Source organism: Oncorhynchus gorbuscha, linkage group LG08 (assembly GCF_021184085.1).
Source record: "Oncorhynchus gorbuscha isolate QuinsamMale2020 ecotype Even-year linkage group LG08, OgorEven_v1.0, whole genome shotgun sequence".
In the NCBI taxonomy this organism is placed as follows: Eukaryota; Metazoa; Chordata; class Actinopteri; order Salmoniformes; family Salmonidae; genus Oncorhynchus; species Oncorhynchus gorbuscha.
Window position 1 is genome coordinate 60,455,334 of NC_060180.1, and position 20,610 is coordinate 60,475,943.

The 20,610-nt window shown below is 42.4% G+C and overlaps 1 protein-coding gene across 3 annotated transcripts in view; it reads right to left on the reverse strand.

Moving 5' to 3' along the window:
• LOC124041929 (ephrin type-B receptor 1) overlaps window positions 1-20,610 on the reverse strand; it is a 432,554-nt gene that overhangs the window by 61,387 nt on the left and 350,557 nt on the right. For all 3 annotated transcript variants that reach the window (XR_006840006.1, XM_046360112.1, XM_046360111.1), the window contains exon 6: window positions 12,266-12,390. Coding sequence is in view for 2 of the 3 variants with exons in the window: in XM_046360112.1 (XP_046216068.1) it covers window positions 12,266-12,390 (125 nt within the window). In the remaining variant the exon portion in view is untranslated. The remainder of the gene's footprint in view (window positions 1-12,265; window positions 12,391-20,610) is intronic.

The following is a 20,610-nucleotide window of genomic DNA, read 5'->3' on the forward strand; positions in this document are numbered from 1 at the left end:
TTATTATTTTATTTAACCTTTATTTAACTAGGCAAGTCAGTTAAGAACAAACTCTTATTTGGCCTTTTTTTTAGGTGAGTACAAACAAATTCTTATTCTTATTCCTCCAGCATCTTCATAAGGTCCTTTACTGTTAGGTGAGTAAGGTGAGTAAAAGTATTGGAACAAATTCACTTACAGTGTATGTGATTTAAGTAGTCAAAAGTGTAGTATTTGGTCCCATATTCCTAGCATGCGATAATTACATCAAGTGTGTGACTTGTTGGATGCATTTGCTGTTGGTTTTGGTTGCGTTTCAGATTATTTTGTGCCCAATACAAATGAATGGTAAAATAATGTATTGTGTCATTTGAGTCACTTTTATTGTAAATAAGAATAGAATAGAATTCTAAACACTTCTACATCAATGTGGATGCTACCATGATTAGGGATAGTGCTGAATGAATTGTGAATGATGAGTGAGGAAGTTACAGATACACAAATATCACATATCATACCGTACCAAGACATGCTAACCCAATCACATTTACTATAACATTGGAGATTTGAAATTTTTTAGGGGGTATGATATTAATGCCTCTGTAACTTTGAATGCAGTTTCTCAGATATGCAACTACTGAAGAGACTACTATACCTCATCATGGAACACAATCTATAAACATTTCCATATACACTTTCATGAAATATAAGAAAGAGGAGGATGAAAAAGGACAGGAGAGCGACAGGAACAACGGAGAAGAGAATAGAACAGAGAGAGAGAGAGAGGCCCATATCCGTCCCACACCGACATCATTACCCAATCAGATCAGTGTAATTAGATCATGAAGGAAGCTTCATCATTGGCCAGATGAGGTAAACACTGCTATGAAATGTGGCCCACATATAACGATCTCTCCAATCACATTATGCTTTATTGAACACTCACTCCTGTGATGAAGAGGAATGTTAGCTCGTCCGCTAATAGAAAAATGCTACACCTCTCAAAGTTTAATCTCATAACAGGATATTAGTTTGTGTTATATGTGTTATAGCATTGGATAATTATATTGGGGGTATTTAAATGTTTACTGGTAATTTACCATGAAAGGAAAAGAGTCAAATACATTTCTAGCCTCAACACTAATGTTCCTGCAATGCCTACTACTATACACACACCATGCAAAAGTGATATTGTACTTCCATTATGGCATGATCTAAGTTGATAAACCTCCAAACATAGACAACTCATGAAAATGAAAGCCAGGCCACCACAGAGTATTGGGACATCACTTTCGTTTTCATCAGCCATGGTTGGTTGAGCATTGACCACCTGCGGTTAGGATTGGCCCATTCCCGCTGTCAGTCAAACAGGGTATCCCAGGATCACACCCCCCTCTGCTTAATTTTGGGGGACAGGTGGGTGGGCAGATGGAAGATGGCCAATGGGGAACGATCTCTGGAGAAACAGCCAACAGGCCTTGTCACGCTCTCAGACAAATGGGTATTATATTTAACGTGAAGTAGCAGGTGGAGGGACAGCAGCTTGTGGACGGCCAATGAAAGGTTTTGCCTGGAGAGACCGCCCACTGTGAATGGCCCTCTCCTGCTGTCAGTCAAATGCAAGTTAGAAAATACACACCCTAACTTGCTATATTAAAAAGGGAAGGCAGGTGGGAGGGCAGATGGGAGAGCAGCCAATGGTGAGGCTTGCCAGGAGTGACAGACAGGGAACATTTTATGTCCTCTGCTCTCTGTAGTATCCCCAAGGCTACAGGTACCTAGACCAGGCAGTATTTTCTTCAACTAACACTAATAACAATGCGGGCCTCCTCCCCTGTTGGATTTGTCCCAAACATAACATTTGGGACATTCAGGACAAAAACTGAATTTCTTTGCAACGTTTTTTGCAGTATTAATTTAGTGCCTTATTGCAAAAAGGATGCTTGTTTTTGAATGTGTATTTTGTACAGGTTTCCTTCTTTTCACTCTGTCAATTAGGTCAGTATTATGGAGTAATTACAATGTTGTTGATCCATCACAGCCATTCAACTCTGTAACTGTTTTAAAGTCACCGTTGGCCTCGTGGTGAAATCCCTGAGCGGTTTCCTTCCTCTCTGGCAACTGAGTTAGGAGGGACGCCTGTATCTTTGTAGTGACTGGGTGTATTGATACACCATCCAAAGTGTAATGAATAACTTCACCATGCTCAAAGGGATATTCAATGTCTGCATTTGTTATTTTTATACATCTACCATCTAGGTGCCCTTTGCAAGGCATTGGAAAACCTCCCTGGTCTTTGTGGTTGAATCTCTTTGAAATTCACTGATAGACTGACGAACCTTAAAGATAATTGTGTGTGTGGGGTACAGAGATGTGGTAGTCATCCAAAAATCATGTTAAACCCCCACAGAATGAGTCCATCCAAGGTATTATGTGACTTGTTAAGCATATTTTTTACACCTGAACATATTAAGGCTTTCCATAACAAAGTTGTTGAATACTTATTGACTCAAGAAACTGCAGCTTTACATGTTTTATTCATTTTTAAAAATGTCTAAAAACATAATTCCACTTTGACATTATGAGGTATCGTGTGTAGGACACAAAATCTAAATGTAATCCATTTTAAATTCAAACTGTAACACAACAAAATGTGGAAAAAGTAAAGGGGTGTGAATACTTTCTGACACATAGTAGACTATATAATATGGTTAGAAATGCTATATCTATACAGTACCAGTCAAAGGTTTGGACACACCTACTCATTCAAGGGTTTTTCTTTATTTTTACTATTTTCTACATTGTTGAATAATAGTGAAGACATCAAAACCATGAAATAACACATATGGAATCATGTAGTAACCAAAAAGTGTTAAACAAATCAAAATATATTTGAGATTTGAGATTCTTTAAAGTAGCCACCCTTTGCCTTGATGACAGCTTTGCACACTCTTGGCAGCTTTGCACACTATTTATTTATTTATGCTACTGATGTGAATGAAAAGCCTAAGGAAACTATACCATCAGTAAACAATTTCAATCACAGAGGCACCATGGCTTACATTACTATACCATAAGCAAGGAATTACTATATTCATTACGAATTAAAATAACCCGCTTGAAGCTGATATTAAAGGGTATTTAAAATGTATTCATAATCTGCATATTACAGATATATAGCAAATAAAATGTTGAAACAGCTTAACTGTTAGTATTTTTTTTAAATGATTCCCTGAAGCATAGCACAATACTAAAATATGGCATTACTATATTCTCTCTGTCTACAGTTGATGGGTATCATGCATGCTATCTCCTTTCAACTCTAGCCCTGCCATTATGAATGATAAGCCACTTACAGTGCATATTTACTGTGGGAGATCGGATGTATAGCTGCGTTCATACGCTCACTATAAAGACACAAGCAAAAGTCACTCTTGAAAGGGAAGAGAGGGGGCCTCTCACTAAGACATGATAACAATAATTGCTAGCTAAGTATTGGCAGCACACACACACACAACTAACTCAGATTAGTCACTGGGGGAGCTCAAAGCTCAGAACACTCTCTCAGGATTGGGGGAAAGCGAAAAAGGTTGGGATTTCGGAGGAACAACAATGGGTCGCCTTCACTCATTTAGTTTGTTTATCCTCCTTTTATTTCTGACATCTGCAAACACTCGGAGGACTTAGCTCTACGTCTCTACACTACAGCTCACCTGAGAATACAGCCTGGGCCTACAAGAGCTGGGTGTAGCACAGACCAATGAGAACAAGAGGAGAAAAGAGGGAGAGCTGCTGAACGAGAGAAAAAGAGAAAGAGAGAAAGAGAGGAGAAAGAAATACAAAGAAGTGTGAAAGTTGAAATACTAAGGGAGCCAGGGAATAGAGTCACAATTCAGCTTTTCTAAAGTTCCCATTATAAATCAGGACATTGTTGTGTGCATATTGAGCTGGGATAATAATGTGAGGTTTCAGGCAAGGCCAACTGAGAGAATAGATGATAAAGACATGAGTTGTGTTTGGATTTCAATGGGAATTACAGTGGGCAAAAGCACAGTGGGTAATAGTGATGTTTGGTCGACAGTGGACAACTCTGGAGTTCAATGGGAATTACAGTGGGCAAAAGCACAGTGGGTAATAGTGATGTTTGGTCGACAGTGGACAACTCTGGAGTTCAATGGGAATTACAGTGGGCAAAAGCACAGTGGGTAATAGTGATGTTTGGTCGACAGTGGACAACTCTGGAGTTCAATGGGAATTACAGTGGGCAAAAGCACAGTGGGTAATAGTGATGTTTGGTCGACAGTGGACAACTCTGGAGTTCAATGGGAATTACAGTGGACAAAAGCACAGTGGGTAATAGTGATGTTTGGTCGACAGTGGACAACTCTGGAGTTCAATGGGAATTACAGTGGACAAAAGCACAGTGGGTAATAGTGATGTTTGGTCGACAGTGGACAACTCTGGAGTTCAATGGGAATTACAGTGGGCAAAAGCACAGTGGGTAATAGTGATGTTTGGTCGACAGTGGACAACTTCAATGGGAATAGCTCATTTGGTAGAGCAAAAGCACAGTGGGTAATAGTGATGTTTGGTCGCTGGACAACTCTGGAGTTCAATGGGAATTACAGTGGGCAAAAGCACAGTGGGTAGTGATGTTTGTTGGACAACTCTGGAGTTCAATGGGAATTACAGTGGACCACCCAACGTAGCAAGTGGGTAATAGTGATGTTTGGTCACAGTGGACAACTGACTGGGAATAAGTGGACAAAAGCACAGTGGGTAATAAAAGCAACTCTGTTCAATGCTAAATGGGTAATAGTGATGTTTGGTCGACATATATTCATTATTGGGTAATTATTAACAACTCTGGAGTTCAATGGGAATTACAGTGGGCAAAAGCACAGTGGGTAATAGTGATGTTTGGTCGACAGTGGACAACTCTGGAGTTCAATGGGAATTACAGTGGACAAAAGCACAGTGGGTAATAGTGATGTTTGGTCGACAGTGGACAACTCTGGAGTTCTTTGACTCCTCCCTGTTTGGCGATGCTACTGCAATCCACAGAACCACTGAGTCACACAGACACACACATAATATACACATACATTATGTTCTTCTATCCTCGTGGGGACCTAAAATGTATTTATATTAAAAATACACACATATACACACACATTCTGTTCTCTTGAACACAGACCTCAGTAACCAGAGCCAGCTGAGCCGGTTCAGAGCATCCCTGCTCTCCACTCTACTGGTAATGGACGCCCTGCTCTCCTACCCACCAAACTTTAGGAGAACAAACTAAAAGGAGAAAAGAAAGAGGAAATGAGATGCCACTTCTTCTCTACAGACCGTTCATTCATTTCTGCTTGCTCGCCAAATGACACAATTCCAGGACTGCTTACTCTGGAGTGAAAAGGGGTAGTGGTCTGTTTGGTGGAAAGCCTATAGAGTTAAGAGCACTGGATACCTCTTTTCAGTTCTCCCTCCTTACGGTATTTCTGTCTCCCAATCCCTCCTCTCCCCTCACACTATTTGGGTCACGAACACCTAGAAAACTACAACTTGGGAGGTTATGGGTTCAAATTCTGTATGGAGATCTCTTTTAACTTACACAATGAACACTTCAGTGTCCTTCCCGACAACAAAGTATAACTATGTACTCCACTAACACTGTATTACAGTGAGTTTAACAACCCATTTACCGTATAACATATCTGTGTGGGAAGACGATGTGCTGCAAATGACTTATATTGTAAAACTCTTCTCTACCCTGCACTTGAAGACAAAACGAAAGCTACTAGCGTAACTTGAAAGTCCTTGGGAACAATCGTCCACAGCTCCATAACTGTGAAACCTAAAAATACTTCTATCACCTGTTCTTAGACACACAAAAAGACGACGAGGGAGAGACGGAAAGACGGCAAGGCCATTTTGATACATTTGATAATAAACCCCAGGTTTTAATGGCTGCATTATCTAGGCTATACGTTTCCCGCGGTGCGAGCAAGAAAGAGAGAGGCCATGTGCAGAGGAGAGTGTTATAGACACAGATCCAGCAGTGAGACACCCCTCTGTGATATATTTGGATGCCTAAAGGACCACATCAGCACTTTACGAATGTACAGAAGTTTGTGTTATAGAGAGACTTCTGAGCCGTTCAGGGGGAACAAAGTGGAGTAAGATTGACGGAATTGAGTTACAACGTAAAACACCAAATAATGCATGCAAAGCAGAATAAGGCCGATACCCACTAATTATCAAAATCCAGAAAAGAGCTGATAAATTCCACAACCACCTAAAATGAAGCGATTCCCAAACCGTCCATAACAAAGCCATCACCTACAGAGAGATGAACCTGGAGAAGAGTCCTTTAAGCAAGCTGGTCCTTGGGCTCTTTTCACAGCACAAACAGACCCTACAGAGCCCCAGTACAGCAACACAATTAGACCCAACCAAATCATGAGAAAACAAAAAGATAATTACTTCATACATTGGAAAGAATGAACAATAAAACAGAGCAAACTAGAATGTTATTTGGCCCTAAACAGAGAGCACACAGTGGCAAAAAACTTGACCACTGTGATTGACCCAGACTTAAGGAAAGCTTTGACTATGTACAGACTCAGTGAGCCTTGCTCAAGAGAAGACTGGCTATGTTCACACTGACAACAAAATGAGGTGGAAACTGAGCTGCACTTCCTAACCTCTTGCCAAATGTATGACCATATTAGAGACACATATTTCCCTCTGATAACACAGACTCACAATGACTTCAAAAACAAACTCACATTTGATAAACTATAAACTATCTATTGGATGAAATACCACAGTGTGCCATTACAGCAGCAATATTTGTGGCCTGTTGCCACAAGAAAAGGGCACCCAGTGAAGAACAAACACCATTGTATATACAACTCATATTTATGTTTATTTATTTTCCTTTTTGTACTTTAACTATTTGCACATAATATGACATTTGACATGTCATTATTCTTTTGGAATTTTTGTGAGTGTAATGTTTACTGTTAATTTGGGTTTGTTTATTTAAATTTTGTTTATTATCTATTTCACTTGCTATGGCAATGTAAACATGTTCCCATTCCAATAAACCCCTTAAATTGAATTGAGAGAGACAGAGAAACAGAGAGAGACCGACAGAGAAAGACAGAGAGAGAGAGAGAGAGAGAGAGAGAGAGAGAGAGAGAGAGAGAGAGAGAGAGAGAGAGAGAGAGAGAGAGAGAGAGAGAGAGAGAGAGAGAGAGAGAGAGAGAGAGAGAGAGAGAGAGAGTGAGAGAGAGAAGAGAGAGAAAGAGAGAAAGAGAGAGAAAGAGAGAGAGATAGAGAGAGAGAAATAGAGGGAAATAGAGAGGAAGAAAGAGAGACAATGAGAAAGAGAGAACGAGAGAAAGAAAGACAGAAAGAAAAAAAGAGGGAGAAAGAGAGAGATATAGAGAGAAAGAGAGAGATGTAGAGAGAAAGAGAGATATAAGAGAAAGAGAGAGATACAGAGAGAAACAGATACAGAGAGAAAGAAAGACAGAAAGAAAAAGAGAGATATAGAGAGAAAGAGAAAGACAGAGAGAAAGAAAGACAGAAAGAAAAAGAGACAGAGAGAAAGAGAGAGATATAGAGAGAAAGAGAGAGATATAGAGAGAAAGAAAGAGATATAGAGAGAAAGATACAGAGAGAAGAGAGATAGAGAGAGATATAGAGAGAAATAGAGAGAGAAAGAGAGAGAGAAAGAGAGAGAGAGATATAGAGAGAAAGAGAGACTGAGAGAAAGAGAGAGAGAAAGAGAGAGATATATAGAGAGAACGAGAGAGAAAGATATATATATATATATATATATATATATATATATATATATAGAAAGAGAGAGACAGAGAGACAGAGAGAAAGAGAGAGAGAAAGAGAGAGGTATAGAGAGAAATAGAGAGACAGAGAGAAAGAGAGAGATATAGAGAGAAAGAGAGAGACATAGAGTGAGAGAAAGAGAGAGATATATAGAGAAAGAGACAGAGAGAAAGAGAGAGAGAAAGAGATAGCTATAGAGAGAAAGAGAGAGACATAGCGAGAAAAAGATAGAGGAAGAGAGAGACAGAGAGAAAGAGAGAGAAAGAGAGAGAGAAAGAGAGAGATATAGAGAGAAAGAGAGACAGAGAGAAAGAGAGAGATATAGAGAGACAGAGAGAAAGCGAGAGAAAGAGAGAGATATAGAGAGAAAGCGAGAGAAAGAGAGATATAGAGAGAAAGAGAGACAGAGAGAAAGAGAGAGAGAGAAAAGAGAGAGATATATAGAGAAAGAGCGAGACAGAGAGAAAGAGAGAGAGAAAGAGAGAGATATAGAGAGAAAGAGAGACATAGAGAGAAAGAGAGAGATATAGAGAGAAAGCGAGAGAAAGAGAGATATATAGAGTGAAAGAGAGACAGAGAGAAAGAGAGAGACAGAGAGAAAGAGAGACAGAGAGAATTAGAGAGACAGAGAGAAAGAGCAAGAGCGAAAGAGAGAGATATATAGAGAAAGAGAGAGACAGAGAGAAAGAGAGAGAGAGAATTAGAGAGACAGGGAGAAAGAGAAAGAGAGAGAGATATAGAGAGAAAGAGAGAGACATAGAAAAAATACCAGAAAGCAACCTGTAACCAAAATATCCAAACACTCTTAGATAACTTTCTGGATACCACATTCACTCACAGTAGGCCTCAATCTGGCAGTACAAAACATCCACTATATATTCAGGCTAACGGCAAAATAAACCGTTTTTTAAAGATCAGATGACAACTGGTTTGATGCAGATTGTAAAATTATAAGGAAAAACTTAGAACACTATCCAACCAAAAGCACAGTGACCCAAATAATGGAGAATTACGCCTTCATTACTGTGAGACTGTAAAACACTATAAACGTACACTCAGAACCAAAAAGCACAGTACAACAGCAAGCAGCTGACACTAATTGAGGAGTCCATAAACACAAACAACTTCTGGCAAAATTGGAAAAGACAAAAAAAATCTAAACAAGAGGAATTAGCAATACAAAATGGTGACATATGGACAACCCATTTTAAAACACTCTACAACACCATTCAAATTGACACAAACGCAGAACAACGCCAAATTGATGAGAAGTTTAATGGATTAGAAAAAGCTATAAAGGACGATCAAAATCCATTGGACTCCCCAATTACTGACCAGGAGCTCTATAAGAAACTTCAGGCTCTCAAATTTAAAAAAGCATGCGGACCTGATGGCATCCTAAATGAGATGCTCAAACTCACTAGTGCAACATTTCAATTGGCTATATTAAAAGTGTTTAATTTGATCCTGAGTGTAGGTTATTTCCCTGACATCTGGAATCAAGGACTCATAACCACAATCTTTAAGAACGGAGACAAATTTGACCCTAACGATTACAGAGGCATTTGTGTGAACAGTAACCTGGGGAAGGTTTTCTGTAGTATTATCAATGTAAGAGTTCTAAACTTCCTTAATAAGCACAATGTCTTGTGTAAAATCCAAATTGCATTTATACCAAAACATCCCACAACTGATCATATTTACACCGTACACGCCCTGATAGATAAACACGTCCACCAAAATAATACCAAAATATACGCTTGCTTTATCGACTTCCAAAAAGCATTTGATTCTATTTGGCATACAGGACTGTTCTACAAAGTTATTGACAGTGGTGTAGGGGGTAAAACATATGACATAATTAAATCAATGTATACTGGCAATACATGCAGCATTAACATTGGCAAGAAAATAACAGAATTCTTTAACCAGGGGTGGGGCCTTTGTCAGGGTTGCAATCTGAGCCCTGCACTCTTCAATATTTACATCAATGAATTGGCCACTCTTCTAGAAAAATCCTCAGCCCCTGGTGCTAGTCTCCACAATTCAGAAATTAAATGCCTACTTTTCGCAGATGACCTATGCCTGCTGTCACCCACAGCACATGGCCTACAGCAGGGCCTGGACCTGCTAGAGCAGTCCTGCCAGACCTGGGCCCTGGCAGTAAACCCCCCAAAATAATGATTTTCCAAAGAAGATCCAGATCTCATGGAATTAGACCAAAGTTCACAATTGGTACAAAATATATAGAGTACTGCACACACTACAATTACTTAGGTTTAAAAATAAGCTCAACTGAGTGAATCAACTGAGAGAGAAAGCACGCAGGGCATTCTACATCATTAAAAAGCCAATTCAAATTTAAATACCTATTAATTTTTGTATAAAACTAAATTAATATGTCATTGAACCATTTGCACTTAATGGCAGTGAGGTGTGGGGTCCACTTGCAAAACAAGATTTCATCAAATAGGACAAACACCCCATTGAAACTCTGCATGCAGAGTTCTGTAAGATACTCCTACATGTCCAGAGGAAAACTACAAACCCACCAACCAGCTGACTAACCCACCAACCAGCCGACTTAACCCACCAACCAGCCGACTAACCCACCAACCTATCAACCACAGAAACAAACACAAGACCAACCCACCAACAAGCCATCCAACCTTCCAACCTATCAACCACCCCACCAACCAGAAGACTAACCCACCAAACAGGCAACCAAAATACCAACCTGTTGAACAACCCACCGACCAGCTGACCAACCCACCCACCCACCAACCAGCCCACCAACCAACCAGCCGACCAACCCTCCATCCAACCAACCGACAAACCCACCAACCAACCAACCAGCCGACCAACCCACCAACCAGCCAACCAACCCAGCACCCAGCCGACCAACCCATTAACCAGATGACCAACCCACCAACCAGCCATCCAACCCAGCAACCAGCCGATCAACCAACCCACCAACCAACCAGCCGACCAACCCAACAAACAACCAGCAGACTAACCCACCAACCAACCAGCCGACCAACCCACTAACCAGCCGACTAACCCACCCACCAACCAGCTGACTAACCCACCAACCAGCCAACCAACCCATTAACCTATCGACCAACCAACTAGTCAACCAACCCACCCACCTACCAACCACCCAACCAACCCACCAACCAGCTGATTAACACACCAACCAGCCAATTAGCACATCAATCAGCCGACTAACCCACCAACCTGACGAATCAACCAACCAGTTGACCAACCCACTGACCAGGCGAGCAACCTACCAACCAGGTGACCAACAAACCAACCTTTCAACCAGCCAGTTGACCAACCAGCCGACCAACCCACCATACATCCGACCAACCCACAAACCAGCCAACCAACCCACCAACCAGTCGACTAACCCACCCACCAAACAGCAGACGAACCCACCAACCCACCCATTAACCTATTGACCAACCTACCAGCTGACCAACCCACCAACCGCCCGACCAACCAACAAACCAGCCATCCAACCCACCAACCAGCCAACCAACCCACCAACCTGTTGACCAATCAAACAACCAGTTGACCAACCCACCAACCAGCCGACCAACCCACCAACCAGTCATCCAACCCACCAACCAGCCGACCAACACACCAACTAGACAACCAACTCACCAACCAGCCAACCAACCCACCAACTAGGCGACCAACCCACCAACCTGTTGACCAATCAACCAACCAGTTGACCAATCAACCAACCAGTTGACCAACCCACCCACCCACCAACCAGCCAGCCAACCCACCAACCAGTCATCCAACCCACCAACCAGCCGACCAACCCACCAACCAGTCATCCAACCCACCAACCAGCCGACCAACCCACCAATTAGGCAACCAGCTCATCAACCAGACGACCAACCCACCAACCAGCCGACTCTGTCTTCTTCAGGCTCTATATCATCAGGTCTGTAGACTGAGGACTTGGGAAAAGCCTACAGGTCAATAAAACCTGCTACCATAGCCACTCTGGTCAGCTCTTGTATCTTATTAAAGCAGGTTCTATTGTGTAGGAGCAGACGGCAGTAGACGGGTCGATGCTAGCCCCACCAGACGCATAGCATTACCACAGTTGGAGTAGGGAGGGGAGCGAGATGGAGCGGAGGTCAAGGTATTCACTTCATCCGACAGGGAAGGCAGGGAAACTAAAGAACAGTGGGAAGGAAAGGTGGACTGGAGGTGGAACTGAGATGACATTATCAGCCCAGGGGGGTTGGGGATTTCACTTCGGAACAGAAGAGAAACTTCTCTTGGTATCTTTTGTATCAATTCACATACAGATAAACACAGTGTATAAGCAGATGAATGTCTGTGCAGACGTACCCTTATACAGTACACACATGCACACACGCACACACAAACACACACACACAGAGCCTACCTTCTCATAGAAGCGTAGCTCGTAGTCCAAGATGATTCCGTTGGGCTGTTCGGGCTGTGGCCATGACAACGTGAAGCTCTTCATGGTGGAGCTCACCTGGTGCATGATGGGTACGATCGAGGGGGCTGCAAACAGGAAACAGGAAACAGGAAGAGAAACAGGAAGTTTAACAACCACTCTGTATGGAAAACCAAAATGGCTTCTCTGTGCCTTGTAACAGCCTGAACGATGCAAGAAAGTGGCAATGAAAGTTACACAAAGTTAACACTGTAACACAGAAAAAATTATCAGACAAAAGTCAAGCCGTTAAGAATCTGCAGTCAGACCTATCATGGGGCAGCAAGCACATCTTTAAAAACATCCTAACTTTTCAAGGTCCCCATTTTTAAAAACATCCTAACTTTTCAAGGTTCATTCCCTTTTGCTCTTGTGTGGATCTCCGCCTCCTCTATTATCCTTCCTTGTTCCTGTCTTACAGTAAGGAAAAATCTACATTGGGTCTGAATAAAATCATTACCTAATGCAGCACAAAGACATGGTACCATATCCAAGTGTTAAATGCTTCCTTTTCTTGACAATGCAACAAAAAGATCTTTGTGTGGATCTCTGCCTCCGATACAGTAAGGTAAAAATCTACATTGGGTCTGAATAAAATCATTACCTAATGCAGCACAAAGACCTGGACCATATTAAGTGTTAAATTATTTTCTTGATAAGAAACTGCCCTTTGGAATAAAACTCCATCCCATCTCTTTTAATGGTTTCGACCTGGGTGCACAGTGTGGGCCTATTCTCTTATGCTCTCTCTCTCTCTCTCTGCTCTCTCTCCCATTCAGACACAGCACACCTGAGTGCACACATATGGGCTCTGAATTAACCCACTGCCCCAGCAATTTCCCCTTCATTCCCTTGCTTTTGTCCTCCGTGCTATCATCTCTATTATCCTTCCTTGTTCCTGTCTTACTGGGCTAGCAGAGGAAGGGGTGGTTGGGTTGGAGACTGTGAGTGGCGAAGACAAGCGTTTAGTGTCAACTTTTATTAGTCGTATGTACAAGGATATACATGGTAGACACCATCCAACGAAATGCTTCCTTCAAGGTTACCCCTTGACAATGCAACAAAAAGATAAGAATACCAAAATAAAGTAAATGGCTCAGTACAAAATATATGTCTTTTTTAACATAAGTATAATACAGGAAGGCAAACACGTAAACACTTTCTCTGATACATTGGACTATACATGTACTGTATTGTCACTATACATTTACTGTATTGTCACTATACATTTACTGTATTGTCACTATACATGTACTGTATTGTCACTATACATTTACTGTATTGTCACTATACATTTACTGTATTGTCACTATACATGTACTGTATTGTCACTATACATGTCACTATACATACTGTGTCACTATACATTTAATATTGTCACTATACATTTACTGTATTGTCACTATGTAGTCAATGTATACTGTATTGTCACAATGTATCACTATACATTTACTGTAAAGAGTTTAAATTGTGCTATACATGTAGTACTTATTTTGTCACTCATTTAATGTAATAGTAAGTATATTTTGACAGTAATAGTAAATTGCAGTAAATTGTGATGTGAGTGTAGCAGCAATTGTGAGTGCAGCAAATGTTCTTGTATTTGTTTGTAAGTGTCTATTTTTAATAAACCTTGTTTTATTAATACGTATTAAGTCTGGTAAGACTTTTGCCATTCTGTTGCTTATGAGTTTTGCTATTATTTTATTGCCTCAACTTATTCCACTTCTGGGACTGTGATCTGCAGGGGACTGATTTCCCTGGTTCTAATACAACTGACATAACTGTTTGATACATGGAACTTGGAAGCACATCTGTATTGTCATTAGAGTAAAAAGGGAGCTACTTTGACCCAGAATATACTAAAAATGCTATGGGAAAGCCGTCCATCCCTGGTGCTTTTCACCGCGCAATATTTATTTTGGGGTCATTTCCATTTTGGTGATTGTTTTCTATCTGCCTACAGTTGCTTCATGGTAATTGAGTCTAAGAAAGCTGTAGGGTCAGACCAACTGTTATTTCATTCTGATTTATATACATTTTCATGTATTTTTTGTTATGAATAGCATTGTTGTTTCTTATTAAAGCATTTGTATCCTAATCGTTTAAAATTGTATTCGTTATGTGGGAGCTGCAAGGTGTGTACCAGGTTTATTTGCCATTAAATAGTATGCTTTATTTGAGTTGAACCTGTAGGTGTTGACTCTCTTCAAAAGTAAAATAACATATTACAGACATTTCTTTTCCATGTAAATATTTTTTTATGGGCTTTTTTAAAGAAAGTGTTTAATTGTCATTTCTAACTCAGATTGAGTTTTTACCTAGTATGAGATTATTATTCCCCTAATGCACACTTTAAAGGCATCCCAAATTATATTGGGGGTTTGCTTTTCTCTGTGCTCTATGTCTACATTTGTAACGGAAAAGGTCTTTATTTTTTTCACTTACGTATTTCATATACATCGGGTCTCCATATTCTATCACTAAGTATATTTTCTGTTGATGTCATTTAGTTCCCGAGTGGCGCAGCTGCCTAAGGCACTGCATCTCAGTGCAAGAGGTGCCACTACAATCCCTGGTTTGGCTCCAGGCTTTATCACATCTGGCTATGATTGGGAGTCCCATAGGGTGGCGCACAATTTGCCCAGAGTCATCCGGGTTTGACCAGGGTAGGCCGTCATTGTAAATAAGAATGTGTTCTTTAACTAACTTTCCTAGTTAAATAAAAATAAAATGCATGATACAGGAGAATGCCGTTAGTATATACTGTAGTTGAGTGCATTTTTGGATCTCTGTGTGGAAGGCTGAGAGATGGAGGCTCATTATTCTGACCCCAAAACATACTGACAGAGCGCCAGATACAGTATGTCTATACACACTCTATTTTGTGGAAATAAACCCCTCCATCACCTCATTCTACCACACTACTATACACACACCCTGTGCCCCCCCCCCCCCCCCCCCACACACACACACACTTTTCGTAAACACACCAAACTTTATTCACACTCCAGCTCCCAAAATCCCCAAATAACCCCCAGCCAATCAACTCAACCCCCCTCCACTCCACCTGCCTCCCTCTCTCGGTTTCAGCCCCCGCACTCTCATCCTACCCTGTCTCACCTTGGTATAGCTCAGCCTCTCCTATCTGGCTGCCACACGCTCCAGTGCCCAGAGCTCTGCTGGGCCGCGTTATCAATTACCGGCCCTGGGCACAGCACAGCACAGCACACAGTGTTACTGACAGCCCCAGTAGGCCCCAACGCTGCTGTTGTCTTCCATGCACTCGGAGCCTCGGAAGGGGGTAGCGGAAGGGAGTGTGTATTCTAGAACCAGACCCCAGTCTAACAGACTGAGTGTGCATCCCAAATGGAACCATATTGTCTACAAAGTGCACTACTTTTGACCACAGCCCATTGCGCTCTGTTGTGCAAGGGAAAGGTGTGCCATTTGGGACAGAAACTAAGACCCAGACTCATGTATTTAAGCAGACAGACACAGTTTGGCCAATTATAGTAAGACAAGGCAGATATTTGAAATTATACATGGTTTTAGCATGTCTCACTGATTGGATGAGTGAGGGTGTGTGCCCATGGTTGTGCTGCTGCGTTAAACATTTCCATTTAAAAATCTCCACACACAAAGAAGTACAATATACTGTACCCCCTGTCTAAAAGTCACAATTCAATTATCGTAGCACTTCTGCAACTCATGGATAAAAAGTTTGCCTAGTCCTCATCTTGAAGGCCTATGTGTGTTAGTGCCCTGTTTGTAATGAGCCTGTTTTTGTAACAGGACTGTCAGTACCTGGCTGCAAGTCAAGGGTCAAGCCTGCTGAAGTCAAAACGCGTCCCCATCGTTACCAGGGGACACCAGCGATGACAGTGATTGGTGGCTGTCCCATGCACTTCTCTCCTCCCCCATCCTGCATCCCTCCCCTTCCCTTGTTCCTCTGGTCTACTTTTATCTGGCCCAACTGGCTGCCCCCAGATTTGAATGCAACACTCGGCTTAACATTAATCAAAGTCAACCCTCCCAGTGACCCTAGCGAGAGAGAGAGAGAGAGAGAGAGAGAGAGAGAGAGAGAGAGAGAGAGAGAGAGAGAGAGAGAGAGAGAGAGAGAGAGAGAGCAGTGGGGGGGGGGGGGGGTTATCTGCAGACTGCTACTCTAACACAAGGCCATCACATTACACATCTACGACTCTTTAACTCCACACAACAGCACAAGGCCATCACATTACCCATCTACGACTCTTTAACTCCACACAACAGCACAAGGCCATCACATTACACATCTACGACTCTTTAACTCCACACAACAGCACAAGGCCATCACATTACACATCTACGACTCTTTAACTCCACACAACAGCACAAGGCCATCACATTACACATCTACGACTCTTTAACTCCACACAACAGCACAAGGCCATCACATTACACATCTACGACTCTTTAACTCCACACAACAGCACAAGGCCATCACATTACACATCTACGACTCTTTAACTCCACACAACAGCACAAGGCCATCACATTACACATCTACGACTCTTTAACTCCACACAACAGCACAAGGCCATCACATTACACATCTACGACTCTTTAACTCCACACAACAGCACAAGGCCATCACATTACACATCTACGACTCTTTAACTCCATACAACAGCACAAGGCCATCACATTACACATCTACGACTCTTTAACTCCATACAACAGCACAAGGCCATCACATTACACATCTACGACTCTTTAACTCCACACAACAGCACAGGGCCATCACATTACACATCTACGACTCTTTAACTCCACACAACAGCACAGGGCCATCACATTACACATCTACGACTCTTTAACTCCACACAACAGCACAGGGCCATCACATTACACATCTACGACTCTTTAACTCCACACAACAGTACAGGGCCATCACATCAGTGGAGGCTCCTCAGAGGAGCCATGGTGGCAAAGTAAAAAGTAAATACAATATAGCAATTATTATTATTGTGCAAAGTAGAAATAATGGTGTGCAAAGGAGCAAAATAAATAAATATAGTACATAAGGAAAATATAAATACACAAGGAGAAACTCCAGGCCCCACCAGTCTGGGACCTATGGTGCCACCACTCTGGGACCTATGGTGCCACCACTCTGGGACCTATGGTGCCACCAGTCTGGGACCTATGGTGCCACCACTCTGGCTGGGACCTATGGTGCCACCACTCTGGGACCTATGGTGCCACCACTCTGGGACCTATGGTGCCACCACTCTGGGACCTATGGTGCCACCACTCTGGGACCTATGGTGCCACCACTCTGGGACCTATGGTGCCACCACTCTGGGACCTATGGTGCCACCACTCTGGGACCTATGGTGCCACCACTCTGGGACCTATGGTGCCACTAGTCTGGGACCTATGGTGCCACCACTCTGGGACCTATGGCGCCACCACTCTGGGACCTATGGTGCCACTAGTCTGGGACCTATGGTGCCACCACTCTGGGACCTATGGTGCCACCACTCTGGGACCTATGGTGCCACCACTCTGGGACCTATGGTGCCACCACTCTGGGACCTATGGTGCCACTAGTCTGGGACCTATGGTGCCACCAGTCTGGGACTTATGGTGCCACCAGTCTGCTTGCAGTTGTCCGTTGTCGTCATGTATGTGAATGATCAGGGCTTTATTCAGGAATGTTTCTTGGGCTACTTTGATGTGTCATGTGTCAAGTGGGCCTGATGCGCTGTCTGAGTTTAACTTCATGGACAAACTTGTTGTTCAAACCTACAATGGCGCAGCTGTAATGGAATGTATCTGCTATTTGTATTAACAGCCCCCTCCTGTTCCCTGATTAAGAGGTGATGACTACTCCACTCCACAGGCATTGTCAACTCTCTCCTGACATGAACTGAAGCCACGTCTCATGTGCCTGCTCATCCACTGGCACATTGAATGTTTCCTCTCCAAGCACTGTGAGCACCCGTATCAATTTTCACTCATTACTGTATGTAAAATCAATCACATAAACAATCACATTATTACACATCAATGATTTTACTCCTTGCTTGGACTAACTCATTCTTAGCTCTTTTGTCTGACTGTGTAGTGTGTTGTTGTTTCTTTTCTTCCCAGTCTATTCCTGTCCTGCACTGAAGTCAAGCCTCTGAACACCTCAACGCATGCCTCATTTCAATCACTGCTGTGATCCCTTCCCAACACTGTCTAAGTAGCCCTCTCATTCCCATTCTCAATAATATTGTAGTATAAATGTCTTTAGTAAATGCTTTAGGTTAAAATAATTAGTCCCATTCTCCCTTTGCATCAACTCCCTCATTTAGATCTTCCCAGCATAAGCGTAATACATTTCACATTCCACAATCCACATTCCACAGGGCATCTATCCCTCAATTCCCAGCTGGATGTTCCCGAAATGCTTGACTAATTCCCAGTTCAACGATTGGTCGGAAACGTCCCGGTAATTGGTCAGCTGACCAGTGGTCCAAGGCCCATTCCCTCATAGAACAGTCTAATTGTGGTTTTCTCCTTAAAGACACAGCACCACCACACCATAGTCATCTAATAGGGGCTTCTGTTCAATTCAGATGAGGGGTAACATGCTCTCACCGTCTCTCTCTCTCTCTCTCTCTCTCAGAAGGACTGTCCAGTCGTGACTACATGGTAATGGGCCTCACAGATCACAGGGAAGCTTCAGTTCTCCAGTGTTCTGTGCTGTCCTGTTCTGTTCTGCACTGTTCTGTTCTGTTCTACACTGCTCTGTTCTGTTCCTTTCTGTGCCATATTCTGTGCTGCATTTCCAAGAGTTTCTGTCAGGGAACCAATTAACCATTTTTCAAATCCCTCCAGTGATGCCAGTAGCGCCACCACTCTTGAATTGTAGACGTAAAACAGGCATTATTGCCGCGTTCTTGATTGTGTCATGTCCTGGATGCTCTAGAGTTGCCTGGAACATGGAATTATCTTTGATAGCCCGAGGAGAGATTTAGTGGCAAAGACTGTAATGAAAATAATTAAGGAAGACAAGCTTGTCTTTTGGTTTACAAAATTCATTTTTCTCTGTTGTACTTCAGACACTAGATAAAGACATCTTGAGGTTTAAGGAGCTCAGTAGCATTCAGAGCCATTCTCCTTCGATCGCCTCCAGCTAGCTGCCAGTTTCTGGGTTCAAGGGACAAGTTACAACATTTATGAGAAACTGGCATCAAATGAAACAAAATGGCACCTTCAGCCAGCCCTGGAGAGGAGTAGAGGATGATGAAATGGTTTGACATGAAGCTTTTCTATGCTCTCTTATAGTCAGTCAGTGCTGTGCATTGAGGCAGTGAGAAAAAGCAACAGCCCATGTAGATTTTTGTAGAAATTTGTAGAAATTTGTCAACTCTATGATACTCAAATGATTTCTTGACTGTCTGTCTGACTGACTGACTGACTGAATGGATGAACTAAGCAATGGTCAAACAAAAGGAACGAGAAAATGAACAAGCGATTCAATAAATACAAGAGAGTCTTATAGAGCGCACAACTAAACTGGCTGTGTAGAAAGAAGGTGTAAATAACCTGGGCTGTGTAGAAAGAAGGTGTCAATAAACTGAGCTGTGTGTGCGTGTGTCCAGCACAGGGTAGGGCAGGCTGTGAATGAACTCCTAAATATTGGTCTTTTCTCCCATGTAGCCTGCACCTTGTCAACTATGGCTGTGTGTCTTCATGTGTTCTTAGTCTAAAACAACCCGTGTACACCAACACCAACACATGGAAAGACTTAGTGCACTCAAAGCACGTAAACACAAAACATAATGAGTAGGGATCCAAATGGGCCTTGGCGTGGTTCCCCTCACATCCCTCTGGTTTAAGTTAGGTCAGAGGCTCACATCTCTTTGATATATTTTGGATGTTTAGATTTGGATCTGACTGCATCTGGGAGGACTGTATAGAATCCCTCTGAGCCGCAGTCTGTTTTGGTGAACTTGCTGGGGTTTTCTGGTTTCCACATGCCCATGAAGGCTGCAGGATGGAAGAGATGTTTGCATTTCTGTGGGAATTTTGGGACTACTTCTAAAATGAGTTTCTCTGGACTGGGAGGAGGACCTGGCGGGGTGGTGCCAGAATAACAACCTGTCCCTCAACGTAACCAAGACTAAGGAGATGATTGTGGATTACAGAAAAAGAGAACCGAGCACGCCCCCATTCTCATTGACTGGGCTGTAATGGAGCAGGTTGAAAGCTTGGTGTCCATATCACTGACAAACTAGAATGGTCCAAACACA